Below are 16620 nucleotides of genomic sequence, written 5' to 3'. Positions count from 1 at the left end.
CATGTTCATCTGTGTCCAGAACTAAGAACCAATCAGCTACTGGAAGTCAGTAATACGCAGATGCGAAGTGTAAAAACCAGGACCCCCCCACCCCATGGGTGATGGCCCCCTCTTCCTGGGCCTTCTGGTAGTTACACTACTGACACCCACCCACATGCTTGCACATACACACACCCCGAGCAGTCTTCCCAATCCCTCCTGCACTCTCTGATAAGGTGCTGCAGGCGCCCCATGACAGTAGCCATGAGACACACACACACACACACACACACACACACACACCCTGTCAAAAGCCCCTGTTTGGGGGTAGGAGTTAAGAGTGGGTGGAGGAATAACCAGGCCTGCAGAGTTGTCATTACCACAACACCTTCCACACATTTTCAACGCACCAGATTTCTAAATTTATTCAGAAATTCAGGGAGTTTGGAGTTAAAATACTAACCCCCCTCACACCCTGTGAATGCCAGTCCTGCAGTTTCCCATTCTGCAGGGTCCTGACTCCAGCTAATGAGATTTCATATTGGTTTCAGCAGACTTTCTGAATCCCAGTAAATGTTTTGCTGTTTTAAAAGGTGAAAGTGTGCTCACCGATTCTTCTTCTTGTATCATGTGGACCAGATTGTCCAGGATGGGTGCGAGATTCCTGTGTGACGGAGAGAGAGCATAACAAAAGAGGTTAGGAACGCCGCACCAGTGTATTCAACCCCACAGCCAAGTTCCCTCTCAAAGAGACGCCCAAAGACGGAGACGCCGTCCTGCAGTGGCGGGCCGAGATGAAAGGACGGTGGCTTTTCAAAATGCACACAGAGGCGTCCTGGTGAAGGAACAAAGGATTCTGGGAACTGAGAAATGTTTTCTGGAGCCATGAAGGAACCCAATGCTCAGAAATTTGACTTGCACATAAATATTTAATATTTAAGGTACATAGGCTACCGGAGTAACAAACAACAAGACATCTAAACATTCTGTCCATCTCTCTCTCCCTCCCTGTCCCTCTGCCTCCCCGTCTCCCTCTCGCCTTCCCTGTCTCACTCTCTCGGTGTCTCACTCTCTCGGTGTCTCACTCTCTCAGTGTCTCTCACTTTGATTTGATGTTGTTGAAGTTCTTGCCCAAGGAAAGGTGGCGAATGGAGCGGTTCTTGGCCAGCCACACCAGCAGAGTGCTCAGGTCAGAGTCCAGACCTGAGAAGAAGATCACAGAGCACCCAATTCGACACCCGGCATCAACCAGAGAACTCCATCACATCAGACAGCACTGGTCAACAGCACTTCTAATCATCACCAAGCTCTGTTTCCAAGCAGACAAAAGTAGCCCTTTGCAAACCCTTTGGAAACCATACTGAAACGTTTACCCGATTTAGCTTAATGGTCCTGCACCAGCCAGGACAATATGTGGGCCTTTTATGATAATAGCATATTATGGTGCTTTTACAACAACGGCAAACAGCAACTTGTCTCCCCGCTGCTGTGAGCGGTATTACAAAACCACGCATGAAAAGCACCAGTCAGCGCCGGTCATCTTATCGAAAGCGCACTGGATCCTGCTGGTGGGCACGATCTGGACAGGGAGGCGCGGCATCTCTGCTAATACCTCCGAGCGTGGGCCACATGGCAGAGGAACTGCCTGGAGACCCACTCCCAGACGTCTAGCACGCAGCCCAAACCAGACCTACCACACGCCCAACGCACAACACCTTGAGTTAAAATGATCTGTGGTTCGTTGTACCCGAAGGTGGGGTTATACGTGCATGTCAATCACTTAGGACTGGAGTGCCATGGGCTGTAACAATTACTAGCATACAAAGTGGCTAAACACGATGTGCATGGTAGTCAGCGATTAGCATAACCGCAACACTAGCTGCTAGCCAGGCTTCTGTGACCATTAGTGTGCCCTTCTCTGGCTGTTAGGGTGAGCTTCTGTGACCGTTATGATGACCTGTGACCTTTTGGGAGTTGGAGGTCCTTTGACTGACCGTTGTCAGAGATGTCCAGGCTGGAGATGTTTGGGATCTCTGCGATGCAGCCCTCGAGAATCTGTGACCCTCCAGACCTCAGCTGTGTGTGTGTGTGTAAGAGAGAGAGAGAGAGAGAGAGAGAGAGCGAGAGAGAGAGACATATGAGAGCCAGGCTGTACATAGGTCTGTGACTTGGATCCATTAGACATAATATACATACTGTTAACTTCATCTGTACATGCACAAAAAATGCAAAGTCATGCTAACATCTACGCAATACGACAAAAACGGGGTTAAGAATAAAACAGCTGTGGTTTAGCAGTGCTATGAAAAAAGTGTGTGTGTGTGTGTGTGTGTGTGTGTGTGTGTGTGTGTGTAAGGAATGTCCAGCGGGCCGATGTTGAATGAAGGCCAGCCGCAATAGCAGTTATGGGTAGAACAGTTAGGGGTACATAAGGGGTAGTTGTTAGGGGTAGTTGTACTTACACAGTGGCCAAGCTTAAGGATGCATTAGTGGAAGGGCATGTTAGGGATTGTTAGTGGACAGCAAATGAAATGCTCACATCCACAAACTTATAGTTCAGGTTGCACACCCAGTCTATACATAGACCCATAGACCCACAGACCCATAGACCCACAGACCTACAGACCTACAGACTCATAGACCCACAGATCCATACACTCATAGGCAAACCTTTCTCCGTTGATACAGGTGTTACCGAGTCATTTAGATAGTTGTACTATATGTGTCCAATTGACTTTTATGATTGTTTTTAATTATATTTTTAAAGTGGGATTTTGGGCATGTATAAATAAATGCAGACCCTTCAGTCAACTGACTTCATTGTTTCAGTCATTGAGCCACGTCTATAGAGAGGGTGAGATAATGAGCCCGCTCAGTACACAGCACAGCGTGAAGAGGAAAACACAGAATAAAGCCTCACGTGCATTTACAATATAGAAATCAGAGGTTTTCACTCCAGTCCTCTATAGCCAGTCCTGGTTTTAGTTCTGTTTCAGCTCCACATCCACTAGGACCAGTTAACTGACCACTGGAGCTGGAGATGAAAGGAAAACCTGGACTGGCTGTGGGACCAAGCAGGACTGGACTGAGAACAACTGATGGCTCGCTAACATGCACAGACAGACAGACAGAGAGACACATGGACAGGCACAGACATGCACAGACATGCACAGACATGCACAGACATGCACAGACAGGCACAGACAGGCACAGACAGGCACAGACAGGCACAGACATGCACAGACATGCACAGACATGCACAGACAGGCACAGCAGAACAAAAGCAGTAAAGGTGTTCACACTTAAGCATGCATGGATCAGGAGATTAGCTCTGTTGACACATGCGGCCAGTGGCGATGTTATCACAGGGCTGTAATTAGACCCCCCCCCCCCCCCCCCCCCCCCCACCACCACCACTGGGCCGTAATTAGGTCCCCCCCCCCCCCCCCCACTGGGCATACATTATCTTCGAAAAGGAGATCTGCCCCAAGCAGGGAACCAGAGTGTGAGAGCAAATGTGCTTGTGTCTGAGGGATTATTGTGCATGCCTGCGTGCACACACACACGCACACACGCACACACACACACACACTCACACACACGCAGACATGCACACATATGCAGAAATCATTGTAAACAGAGTCACTCTCTGATAGGTCTGCCAGGCACATATTATTATGCAGACATTTGAAGAGGAACGTCAGGCGTTTTTTATGTGGGAGTCAAACTCAAGCTTGGGGAATGTGATCTCTCTCTCGATACGGCGCGCGCGCGCACACACACACACACACACACACACACTCACACTCACACTCACACACACACACACACACACACACACACACACACACACACACACACACACACACACACACAAATTGCTGTTAAGTGCTATACCACGGACCGTATCCAGGGCGCCTCTATGAACCATGTCCATGGTGACACTACTCTATGGACTGTGCTCTACACACAGTGTAATTCTAGAGAGAGTGTTCTGCAACGCTTGTGCCAGAACTAGCACATGGCTTCTGTCGAGTCAAATGATTACGCTCGCTAATCGACAGCAAAGGGGACACCTGACCGCATGCAGTCAGGTTCTCGTCTGGGTACATCTCACCAATTCCACCCTGACTGCACAGGACCAGAGTGGACCGGGACCAGAACACCATGGGCATGGAGCAGCCGGGCGAGGTCCATCCAGCCTCGGTGGTCTTACCTCACAGCAGCTGAGGTCCAGCATCACCTCCTTCAGGTTGGGGTTACTGGCCAGGCCGAGCAGAAGGGCTCTAAATGAAGATGGACGTTTTTTTAACACGGCTCCGCCCCTGATTTATCAGCCGCACAATTTGACATGGCACACTGGGATCCATCTGGCTGTCACTAATGCTGCCAAACGTGACGGCTATCGAGAGATGAGAGGAGTGTGTGTGTGTTTTCGTGTGTGTGTGAGCGGGTCTTACTTCAGTGCCTCAGGTGGCAATTTGGTCCCGGAAACGTTGATGGCACTGAGGGCCAGGGAACTGCTGAAGAAATGCTTAAAGGATGGAGGAATCTCTTTGCCTTTCCTGCTCACACACACACACACACACACACACACACACACACACACACACACACAGACAATTTCAAACTCTAAGAATCATTACAAGCAAAATACTCCATCCTTGTGTGAACTCTTTGAAAGAAGAATTTTTTGGCATTGTCACACTGTATAATGCCAACATCGTTGGATTAATTTAAGTGTGTACAGAGCAGTAATAGTATAAATGTAGAATGCAACAACACTACATATTGGTTAGGGTTCACGAGGGTCACTTGAAGCAGCTGGAAACTGATGAAATTTGAAGTTGTTGCGTAAAGTCATCAAGTCACTGTTGCCCAGGGAGACGTGCGAGTGCCTCAACGATATTGCCGATCTGTCGAGGTTCCGTTTTTACTCGATGGCTATACGCGTGTTTGGTGGTGGGCTACTGACCACGCACCTCGAAGAACTGTGTAAACCGGCATGCACCATGGTAAGGGGAATTCAACTACACAGCATGGGTGTGTCTGAGCTTTAACAGAGCACAATATCTTACTATCTATACACAATATGTTTGACAACTGAATGTTTGCACCAGTTTGGATCAGTTTTCATGGTCACATTATCTTGTTTCATATTAACTTTATAGGCACAAGTGTTATTTCCAATAGTTGGTCATAAAAGGCCATCAGCGTCCACGCTGGATGTCTCCGAGACTCCCATGATGCACTGCATCCTTGGCTAAACTTGCTGTTACAGTTACCGTTTCCGTAATGAGCTCCACCTCTGCAGTGTCCAGGAATTTGTTATTTGTTAGACGGCGGTGGTTTCAGTCGGGGAATCGGAGAAGAAAGGGTGAGAAGGAGCAGGACAGCAGAATGAACCTGAGCTGGAGTGTGTGTCACGTCCCGACAGCAGGAGCTCGAGCTGGAAACACACCCAGACGGGGCTGAGCTGTCCCTTTGAAGACGCTCAAAGAGCAAGTCTCAAACAGGCCTTCAAAAACACACCGACTGCATCCACGCCTCAGCTACCTCCACACACCAGCACAGCTAGCGAGTACGGCATGAAACACACGGCTTCCTCCTGAGAACTGGCTGCCATACTATTACCAGGAACCTCTAGAGAATCCACACTGTGTGTGTGTGTGTGTGTGTGTGTGTGTGTGCGTGTGTGTGTGTGTGTGTGTGTGTGTGTGTGTGTGTGTGTTTGAGAGAACAAGCACAGCAAATGTAATTTGAGAGTGTTTTCCCATGTTTACTTACTATTATATTTTATTTATTATTGTTTACCATATTGTATGTGTGTACAAATGCAAGCTTAAAAGGTATTGGAGTAATATCTTAACAACCAACAGCAATAAATGTGTCTGTGTTTGATGGATTAACGAGGCTTTACATCCTGAGCACGTGTGTGTGCACGTGTGTGTATGTGCCCCATATGTTGATGTTTCTCTCTGAGATGGTCTTCGGTTTTTCATGGCCAACCCAGTAGAAATGTCTGGCAGTAACAGCATGGCCCTACCAGAGATCTGCTCAAGACGTTCAACAAGATCAAAGCCGACGTGCACTCTCAAACACGTGCACACTCACGGACTCCTGTTCTGAATACAGTCCAGTATGAATGAGGAAAGCTCAGATTCTGGTGTGTGGTATTTACCTGTGTGCAAAGACACTTTTAGAAACATTAAGAACAGAGAGGTGCTGAACACATCCTCTAAGGAGAGCAGAGCAGAGCTGGAAAACACAAACACACAAAATTATAACAGTAGACAAAGATTTTTTTTTCTTTTTACGTGACAGGATTTCCAAGTTACTCCATTATTAATATTCAGGGATCATAACATTAAGGTGCTAAATTAAAACATTGATAGGCACATTTATTAACCAGCTAATTGAATCCCTTAGGCCATTAATTATATGACATTTATTACCAGATGTGTAACCCCATGTCTATTATTAAATTCCTTAAAACCTAAGATGTTTTTTGTTGTCAGAATTTCCCCAGTGTACACCCCCCCCCCCCCCCCCCCCCCGCAACCCCCCCCCCCCCCAACCCTTAACCCCGCCCCCACCACTCTGATTGGTGTTGCTGACTTACCAGTTCCAGTGAGCAGTCTGTGCTGGACAAGTCCAGAGTGGTCAGGCTGTTCGTCTGGCTCAGGAAGCTGTGAAAGTTCTATAGGTGGAAGGTGACAGAGAACATTAGGGGCGGAGCAGCTGGGATCAGCCGGGGTCAGCTGGGGTCAGGTGGGGTCAGGTGGGGTCAGCCGATCAAACATTGTCGCGATCCGAGTTGTGTCGCAGGGCGCTTGCATAAGCCACGGACGATCGTTGGAAGTCTGACATAAGATGGACCACAGGCGATGTCCGCGTCACAGCCAGACTTGGAAATGCTTGAGATCGTTGCCTGATCTAGACTTTTATTTTGAAAACCTGATTATCGAAAACCAGATTTAATCACTGCTGCTTGTTTACTGATGCCAGGTCCACTTGGACTCTTCAAACTGAAGCAAGTGTAAAGAGGCCTGCAGCACATTCACCCTGGTTCCACTAGGTGGCGTGAGCACCTCCCTCAAATACGGATCCTACAATCAGAGCTCACCGTCTGGCTTTCACGGACCTTTCGTGTTGTCATGGTACTGTGCTATAACGGCTGGCATCCATGGTGTCCTTCCAGCAAGGCACGTGTCAGAATGATTTACACCCCCCGCAAGTCTGCGCACCCCCACGTGTCAATATCCCAGCATGCACTGGGAGCAGATCAATTGGATGGCATTGATATAAGAGTCAGCTCAGTGGAGAAAGAGAGAGAGAGAGAGAGAGAGAGAGAGAGAGACCTTTGCCCTGTTCTCTTTTCTGCACCTAGTTTTTAACTTCATCCCGTACACACAGTCCATAGCTCTGACAATGTTAAAAATGCAGAGGTCCATTATCAGTCCTCCATGTGCACTGAATTATACAGGAACCCCATCACGCCATTACACGCCGTCTGCTGCCTCTTCACCTGGTATCGTACTCGTTTAATCTACTGTACAGTGTGAAGCACGGAGCTTCACCCACTACTGATGCAGGAAGTCAACTAGCCAGTTTCCCTTTTACTTCAGTGGCCATCATCCCTCGACCCGGAGTGTCCGATACCTTAGTGAGCTATCAGCTAGGCAGTCTCACCTGTTGTGAATTAGCTAGATAAATACTTGGCTGGCAAAGATTTGTGGATAAAATTTGCATATAAAATATCAATTGGCACACAAGGACTAGATTGGTGACAGTAGCTAACCTCTGTGCTAAAAATTCTTAAACATTTATTTTTTTTATTTAAAGCCACTCCATGTGAATATGTGATGGAGTATTGTCAACAGCCAACATTCATATTGGCTAATTCATGTCATTTATAGTTGAACACTGAGAATTCCCTGAACCCTGAGCTCAGATGTTGGACCTGGGTATTAAAACCCTGCGTAGGGTTATGGCGCTGTGCAGTTTATGGCAGATTCCTGTTGTCTGCTATTTTCTGCCGTGTTTTCTGGAGTGTCCTGTACACCCCTCACTCCTCATGCCCCTCATTCCCCTCACTCTCCTCACTCCACCCTGCATTTATCCTCCGCTCCACCAGGAGGAAGCACTTACCGAGAGGTCGTCCCCCCGCAGAAGGTTCCCTGAGAGGTCCAGGTGGCTGAGTGTGCTGGGGATGGACTGGCTGGCACTCAGTGACTGGGCAAGGCTGTTCACCCCTTCAACACACACACACACACACACACACACACACACACACAGAAAGGCCAACAGATGAGGAAACACACCAAGGGAACGTTCAGGTCACTCTGCAAACTGATGATGGAGGCTTGATAGTTCAGTGTAGTCTGCTATTGGAAAAGTGCTTGCGCATATTCCAGAAAACTCCTTATTACAGTTTTATAAACTCTCTTGTAACTGTAGAATAAAAACTATTCATCTGAATTAGAATCAAATGAAGAGATCTGTTCAGGTATGTTCAGACAGGACTGTTCGTCCCTGAAAAGCCCCACTCACGGCTGAGTGCTTCACGGATGCAGTTTTTCCAATTTTCTCAGATTCACAGCACCTCCACATGGCAATCACAGAAGCTCTGAAGGTCAGGTGACAATCATTTGTTGGCTTTCAAATCACTTTCCTGAAACGAGCTCATCAAACTCAGAGATGATTTATAGTGTACTAAAAGTCTCTTCCCTATAAGGATAAAAAGGACAGGCAGGTAACACACGTGTCCTCTGGCCCTTGACATTAAATCCAGGGAACGCCTAAACAGAAGTGACTCCATGACGGGTTTAAGGGGGTAAAGACGTGGAAGATCCACATTAGCACTCTTATACTAATACTATTCAACGATGTCAGAATCAGGCCTTTTTAGGAGTAGCGCTCATGTACCAAGATGTACCAAGTGTTTATGCTTTGTATTCAAAGCCACAGGGCTTTAAGGCTGATGCTCATGGCACTCTGTCTGTCTGTCTGCTGTCTGTCTGTCTGTCTGTCTGCTGTCTGTCTGATCCTGATGATCAGCTGTGAAGGAGAGAGGCTGTGCGTGGAAGACAGTGAAACCAGTTTCCACATTGTCTGCTTTCCCCCCCCAAAATGTCATCTGCCCCTGGCGAAAGTCGGATTAGGTGTGTGTGCCTACATATGTGCGGTGTGTGTGTGTGTGTGTGTGCATGCCGTTGGTCTCGGTGCCACTGTAGAGATCCTTAAACAGCACCATGTCATGCCTTCAGCAAGCAGGCCCATTAAACCGGCACACACTGACAGATTTCTCTAAGTGTTTTCGCTGCACTGACATGGTCGCCCAATCCCAATAATGCATGCTTTGTGATGCAGTGCATTCTGGGAACCTGACTCTTCAGCTCCAACTGAAACACAGTGAAGATCTGTGCGGGGAAAGCGATTCGCGTGTTCGCTACAGCGAAGCGAGACTAGCAAGCTCAAAATAAAACCGTTCTCTGAACGTGAGGCGAGTTTCAAACGTCTTCACGCAGCATCCACCCGGCACAGAGGCGTTCCAGCTCATACCTCCGCGTAGCGACGTCTTGACGCACTTACCCACAACCCCAACTCTACAGCGAGTCTATTAAGTCTGAAGGTGTTCGCCGTCGTGAAATCCCTGGCTGTAAAACAACGTAAAAGTTATTTATGTGCCTTCCCACCAATAGTTTCCAGAGTGGGTATGAGATTATGAGCAGAGGAATGATTAAACCTTCTGGAGAACTGAGGGACAGATGTTTCCAACAGCAGATTAATAACCCACCATGAAACGGGCGGATAAACGAGGAGGTGCAAGGTGAAATCTAACATGAGCTGCAATTCATTACGACTCAGAAATATAAGAAATGAGAGTAGCTCTCGTAAGAAATGAAAGTAGCGCCCACGGTTTATGTGGAATCAATAAGCAAGAAGGGAGAGATAGAGAGAGAGAGAGATAGAGAGAGATAGAGAGAGAGAGAGAGAGAGAGAGAGAGAGATAGAGAGAGAGAGAGAGAGAGAGAGAGAGAGATAGAGAGAGACAGTGACAGAGAGATATCAGTGAGAAAGCAGACAAAAGGACAGGTGTGCTTGCTTCACTGTAAACCCCTGCACAGAGCCTGCAAACTACAGACATTTTACAGCAAATTTCTTTCTTTTCTTTTCCAATGTAAACTGCACATACAAGGCAATATACAGTGTGTGTGTGTGTGTGTATTATTATTTATTTTCCCTGTAATGAATTAATCGAAATTAATCGCATTTTAATCGCATTTCAGTAATTAACATGAGAAATTTTAATTTAAGTTTGAATGATGAATGAATCAATGAACAATCATAAACTTCAACATCTTGTTTATTTTTCCACCAGTCTACTACAAAGACCAATAGATGAGTGCAGAAAACAGAGCAAACAGTTTTCAGAACACTGGAAATTCTGACCAAAAATGTTGTTTAATTTTGGAAGTTTTGCTCAGGATATTGGAAGAATAAGAATATATATATTAGGGGTGGGCATAGATTAATTTTTTTAATCTAGATTAATCTCACTGAAATCTTGAAATTAATCTAGATTAATCTATATTAAAATGGCTCATATGCGTGCTACCCAAGTAATGACTAAAAGTCAGTCTTTGAGATAGGGTTTCTTAATACAGGGGGTGCGTTAGACCAGGGGCTCATCTCCTGTTTCCAAAATGCATCAATGACTGCTTGAGGAAGCTGTTCTACTTTGATACTTGAAGAAAAAAAACATGCTCAATAAAATGTAGGCTACTCGTGTTCACCGGTTTATTCAGTTAAACATGAATTTGTAAGCCTACATACTGTACATTAAAAGGGGTTGATAATATGTTTATTCAGCTAAACATGATATTTGAAATGTAAGCCAACATTTAGTACATTTAACCTCACGGACGTAATTTGGGGGGGACTTTTTCAAAAGTCGGTTTTGGTCCTCTGCAGTTTTAACCGTTAAAAAGAAATATTTAAATAGCGACGAATCTAGCGCTAGGACCATGCAGAAAACGACCGCTCCGAGCTCTGCTCCGGAAACACTTTACGTTCCTAAAAATGAATTTTCCATGAACCAAACCTGGCGACTTCGTGGCTGCATCCATGTAAACACACGTACGATTTGTAATTCATAGGTTTGAAAATTCGTTCTCGCCCCTACTGTGCAATTTGGTTAGGAATACAGCCGAGCTAAACTATCAAGTTGAAAGTCATCAAAGTTTGCTTACCCATTTTGACCCAGTTCCCAACCCAATTTTAAGAATAGATTAACGGCGATAATTTTTATATCGCCCGATAAGATTACCAAATTAACAAACCCACCATATATATATATATATATATATATATATATATATATATATATATATATATATATAAAATATTAAAAAAAAACTAATCTATTTAAATAAATAGCCTCACTTATAAGCAGCGTTATAAAGAAACACTCAAAGAAACAATGAGGTGGATCATTCTTCATTTAATTCTGTCCTGACGACAAACAGGTCCCATTTTACATAGAATTGTGAACCACAATATGAATTTTGCTATAATTGTCTCCCATTAGATGCCCCTTTTCATGTCTGGAATTTGCTGTTTTGCATTAGTTATTAGTTAAGACCTTTCTGTGAGTGTTGGCATTTCTACAGCAGAGGTGAGCAGCGATGACGTTCTGTTCCATGGAGAATTACACCCTGCTCATTAAGATCTTATTATAAACGTGGGTCAGCTGGTGTGAAATGCTCATTTAAAATGTGAGCTCAGAGAACGTTTAAAGTCGAAAAACATCTAGCACTGGCAAATTAAGTCTTCCACACTTCAGGTGGTCAAGCTTCAGGTCAAGCTTCAATGGCTGCCTCACGTTCAATGTGAACGGAATACTGGAACACGCAGTAGTTAACACATGACCCTTTAAATCCTTTATTTGATTCAGCAGTTTAGTACTGGCTGCTTGGGATACAGCGTTTCCTGGCTGGGGTATTTGGGGTTATTGGGGTTATTATCCTCAATAGTGTTATGCTATTTTACCCCTGGAGCAATTTGGGGTTAAAGAGCTGTTGAAACACCCCACTGCAGCTGACGCGTTACGTATGACGTCAGATATCACTGTAGCGGGCATCGCAGATCAGAAAGGTTAAGGAGTCGTCGAAACGTGCGGCCTTGGTTCATCACGTAAACCATCGCTCCCTGCACCACATTCCAACAAGACTTTTGATGTCCACGAAAAACGCCCCCATTCTTTGTCTCGCACTGAATGCAGCAAAAATACATAGTTTATTATTTTAAACAGACATCGTAATTTGTTTATCATGTTCAGATATTACAAAGTCTGCAACTACGCTGACTAGGGGTGACCTGCAATAGTCGCCGATTCGACTATTCGATTGGAGGACCCCTAGTCGACTATGAAAGTCATAGTCGAATGTACCATTCTGACTGCATGGAGGTACTGCATGGATGTTGCTAAGCGTTTGTTGCTACATATATTTAGTTATATATAGCCTTTTGTCAAATAAAATCATCCTAATTTCTGTTAATAAATATTGATGTGTGCGCATTAACAATAGGCTTCTTCCTTACTACACATTAATAAATCACACCCTGCGGTTGCACAATCCAAATAAGCGGAGCTGAACATGCAAAAAAAAAAACAGTTCAGCCATTTGTTGTTTCGGTCATGTCGTCTAGTCTCATCGCGGTGCATCTCGGCAAGTAGGCCTATAAACACTTTGTTGTTTGCTTTTTAAACCCCTTTACTTGAACCTTTACTTATAATTTTTTTGCTGTTGTGTGGCAAATTTTTTTTATATTTTCAGGCAGGCATATTTTATTTAAAATATTTTTGACATTTTGCACAGTGCATGTCTGACAAAGTTCGATATGCGCACTGACAGTGACTTTTTTTTGTTAATGTTCTCTAACGTTTCATAAAAAAATAAACAAGTAAATAAATAAAAGCTGAATAAAGCCAACCTACCATGTTTATTCATTTATCTGAGTGTTTTAGGTTTTTACTTTGAAGTGGAAAAAAGTCCTGAATGAGAACGAGATCCCGTTTAAGGCGCTCTAGGAAAAAAAACCCTGATTCGACTATTAGTCAACTAAAGGGGAAATCTGACTAATCAGATTCGACTATGAAAATCATTATTTGAAGACACCTGTCATGCTTGGCTCCGCCCTCCTCCTGTCCGCCACACCCTCTTTGTAATTATCCTGCCGTTATTTGCCTTCTCACCTGTTTCTTGTTTGTTTCATTATTGTCTGGTATTTAGTTCCTGGTTTTCTGTGTTCTCATGGTGGGTTATTGTGTTTGTTACCTGGTGGTTTAGTTCTTGTTAGTCCGATTGTTAGCTCTAGTTTCATGTTTAAAAGCCTTGTAAGTATTTGTATTGGTTAGTCTTGTCTCCTTGTATGTTTCAGCTTTAATTACTCCTAGTCGTGCAGTCTCTGTTCATTCTTAGTTTATCCTGGTGTTTGCTTTGTGATCTGTTAAGTTGTCTTACTCTGCCGGTCTTCGTGTCGTTTAGTCTAAGCTTCTGTGTTTTATATTCAAGTTCCCGATGGTTTTCCCCCGTGTTTATGTATTAGTGGTCTAGCGTTTTTGGTAGTTGTGGTTTTGTATCTCTTGTTTACTTTAGTCTCTGCTGTGTTTCATTGTACCTTGTATTATTTCAGAATTCTTATTTACATAAATGTATTTTCCTTTCATAGTCGCTGTGGTTCGTTGTATTCATTCGTTTGGGTTTCAGTTTAGAGTTTGGTATGCCTCGTAAGTCGCGCACTCTCCGTGTGGGCGCGGTTTCTTTAAAGGAGACTAGCTCCGCCAAGGTAGCGGTCCACTCTTCACCGCAAATGTGTCCGACCCCGACTCCCACCGCGTTACATAATAACCCACCTCCTAAGGACACAGCGAGAGAGTGTTGTGAGACAGAACTACCTGAACCACATGTGCCTGACAATTCCTGGTTGACTTCGTTTCCGGTGGATCTTAAGTACAGGCTACAAAATGGCATACCTTTTGATCTACCTTCGTTAATCTGTCCACCCCATGAGTTTAATGGGGAGGGACCCCTGGAGGGATTTATCCTCCAAAGTAGATTATTTTTTTCTTCTCTCCTTTGCCCAGAGCCACCCGAGTTTATTAAGGTCAGGTTTTTGTTGCAGTATCTGGAGGGTCGGGCTCTGCAATGGGCGGACCTGCTCATGACTCACCGAGCCAAAGAGATGAGCACTGTGGAGGGATTTTTTGAACTGCTCCGAGCTCGGTTCAGCAAATATAATGCCACGCATTGGAACCATGCTTGGTCCGACCCTGTAGGAGCCGCAGCCGCTGCGCCTCCAGACCCTGCAGCAGCCGCTGCGCCTCCAGACCCTGCAGCAGCCGCTGCGCCTCCAGACCCTGCAGCAGCCGCTGCGCCTCCAGACCCTGCAGCAGCCGCTGCGCCTCCAGACCCTGCAGCAGCCGCTGCGCCTCCAGACCCTGCAGCAGCCGCTGCCGCGTTCCCGGCCCCGGCAGCCGTAATGCCTCCCGAGACCCGTCCTCGGTCTGCGCTAAAGCTCTCCGACATACCTGGTCTACCTCCACTCATTCCTCTGGCCTCACCCCTGGAGACCCCTAGGAGATTTTTGGGGGGGAGTGGTGGCCACACTCCTCAGGAGGGGTCAGCACCCGTGCCCGAGGCCCAGGAGAGGCCAGCACCTGTGCCAGCGCCCCGGAGGGGGTCGCCGCCGCCCGTGCCAGCGCCCCGGAGGGGGTCGCCAACGCCGATGCCAGCGCCGCCTGTGCCAGCGCCCCGGAGGGGGTCGCCTACGCCAGTTCCAGCGCCGCCTGTTCCAGTGCCCCGGAGGGGGTCGTCCCCTGTTCCAGTGCCCCAGAGGGGGTTGTCGCCACCATCTGCTTCCACACTCCCCAGCGTCTTGCCGGTCCCATGGCACCCGAGGGCCTGTCAGCCAGCTCCTCCTGTCCCTGTTGTGGACCAGCAGACTTTTCCTGTCCCCACGAGCCGCCAGCAATATGTTGGAGTACCGGACACCCACATGCTGCCTGTGCAGGCTCCTGCGAGCCAAGGGAGCTCTCCGTGGGTCACACAGACTACCCGGCCTGCCCCGCAGGCCATTCGGTCGCCATCTAGGACTGGCACAGTTGGTGGTTCTCAGGGTATCCCTGGTGTCATCACAGGAACACATACTGCCTCGGTGTCTAAGACTTTGAATGTCCCTACTGTATGTGATGTACTCACTGCCATGTCCTCCAGAGGTATGCCGTTGTTCCCTGCTCTGGTTCCAGGTTTTGTGTTGGTCCCTGTTAATGTACCCGTGTCTCTTTCTGTTCCTGTTTCGTTGCCCCAGTCTTGTTGTATTTCAGTCCCAAGTCTTGTAAGTTTCTTTGTACCTGTTCATGTGTCTGTGATCTTGCTCATTCTTGCCTCTGTTATTGGTTCATTTGTATCTGGTCTGTTTAGATTTTCTATGCCGGTGTGACTGTTCTTGGGTTTTTTTTATTTTTTTTTCTTGTGTGGGGTTTTGGTTTGCGCGCCCCGGAGTTGCGCGCTTGGGGGGGGAGTACTGTCATGCTTGGCTCCGCCCTCCTCCTGTCCGCCACACCCTCTTTGTAATTATCCTGCCGTTATTTGCCTTCTCACCTGTTTCTTGTTTGTTTCATTATTGTCTGGTATTTAGTTCCTGGTTTTCTGTGTTCTCATGGTGGGTTATTGTGTTTGTTACCTGGTGGTTTAGTTCTTGTTAGTCCGATTGTTAGCTCTAGTTTCATGTTACAACACCTCTAACGCTGACCTCGTTCAACTGCGAACACGAGGTTCTTAGAGGTTCTGTGCGGGCATCGTGGTAACAGGCTACTAACAAGCCATTTCCACATTCTTTCATTTGAATCTCAAGCTGTGATGTGTTATTTCTTTCCATTGTAGAACCACAATGTGAGGGAACTGGAGGAACGTATGGGTTGAACATACTAAGTTTGTACCACCACAGATTCCCTTCCTCCTCGTTCCCTCTTTCTGAGGTCCTACCAGCATGCCGTAGCAATTCAAACTCCTTGGAATCAGTAATTTACCAAACTACAAATAACAACGTTGACTGAGATAAGGGGACAAAACCCCCACCCCCACCCGTCCACATTTGACCCTGGCAATTAACACGATTAATGTGACCCCTCCCCGGGGAAGAAGGTGGTGGTCCAGAAATTACCTTTGGGTGACAATGAGGTCCTGGAGAAGTTCAGATGTTTGAGGCCCTTGCGGAGTTTGGCAAACTGAGCACCCAGAGAGGCGATTCCTGTAGGACGAATTCCTCCAGTTACATTCACCATCAAAGCACTGCTACACACAATTACTCATGTTAACTGCTTGTAATATCTGGAGATGTTACTGCATAGTTGGGCGATATTTTCCATAAGGGGGGGAATTACTGAAAGGCTCAGTGCCTACATCTCTCTCTCTCTCTCTCTCTCTCGCTCAAGCAGACAGACTCTGTCCTTTCCTGGACTGACTAGGCCAGCTTTGTGACTCTTCTCTTCACAAGGACACAGTGCGCAATCTCCATGTAGAATTAATAGCCCTGAAAGCGCAAGTCAGCCAGTCCCGGGGCAGCTGGGTAACA

The 16620-nt window shown here is 46.4% G+C and overlaps 1 protein-coding gene across 1 annotated transcript in view; it reads right to left on the bottom strand.

Annotated features, from left to right (window-relative positions):
• LOC143473443 (F-actin-uncapping protein LRRC16A-like) overlaps positions 1-16620 on the bottom strand; it is an 81782-nt gene that overhangs the window by 27181 nt on the left and 37981 nt on the right. The window contains exons 12-20 of the mRNA XM_076970444.1: positions 16210-16296; positions 8131-8234; positions 6602-6679; positions 6161-6237; positions 4440-4544; positions 4196-4265; positions 1974-2055; positions 1083-1182; positions 589-643 (exon numbers count right to left, since the gene is read on the bottom strand). Coding sequence (XP_076826559.1) covers positions 589-643; positions 1083-1182; positions 1974-2055; positions 4196-4265; positions 4440-4544; positions 6161-6237; positions 6602-6679; positions 8131-8234; positions 16210-16296 — 758 coding nt within the window. The remainder of the gene's footprint in view (positions 1-588; positions 644-1082; positions 1183-1973; positions 2056-4195; positions 4266-4439; positions 4545-6160; positions 6238-6601; positions 6680-8130; positions 8235-16209; positions 16297-16620) is intronic.

Source organism: Brachyhypopomus gauderio, chromosome 13 (assembly GCF_052324685.1).
Source record: "Brachyhypopomus gauderio isolate BG-103 chromosome 13, BGAUD_0.2, whole genome shotgun sequence".
Classification (NCBI taxonomy): Eukaryota; Metazoa; Chordata; class Actinopteri; order Gymnotiformes; family Hypopomidae; genus Brachyhypopomus; species Brachyhypopomus gauderio.
This window is presented reverse-complemented; position numbering and strand designations above follow the sequence as displayed.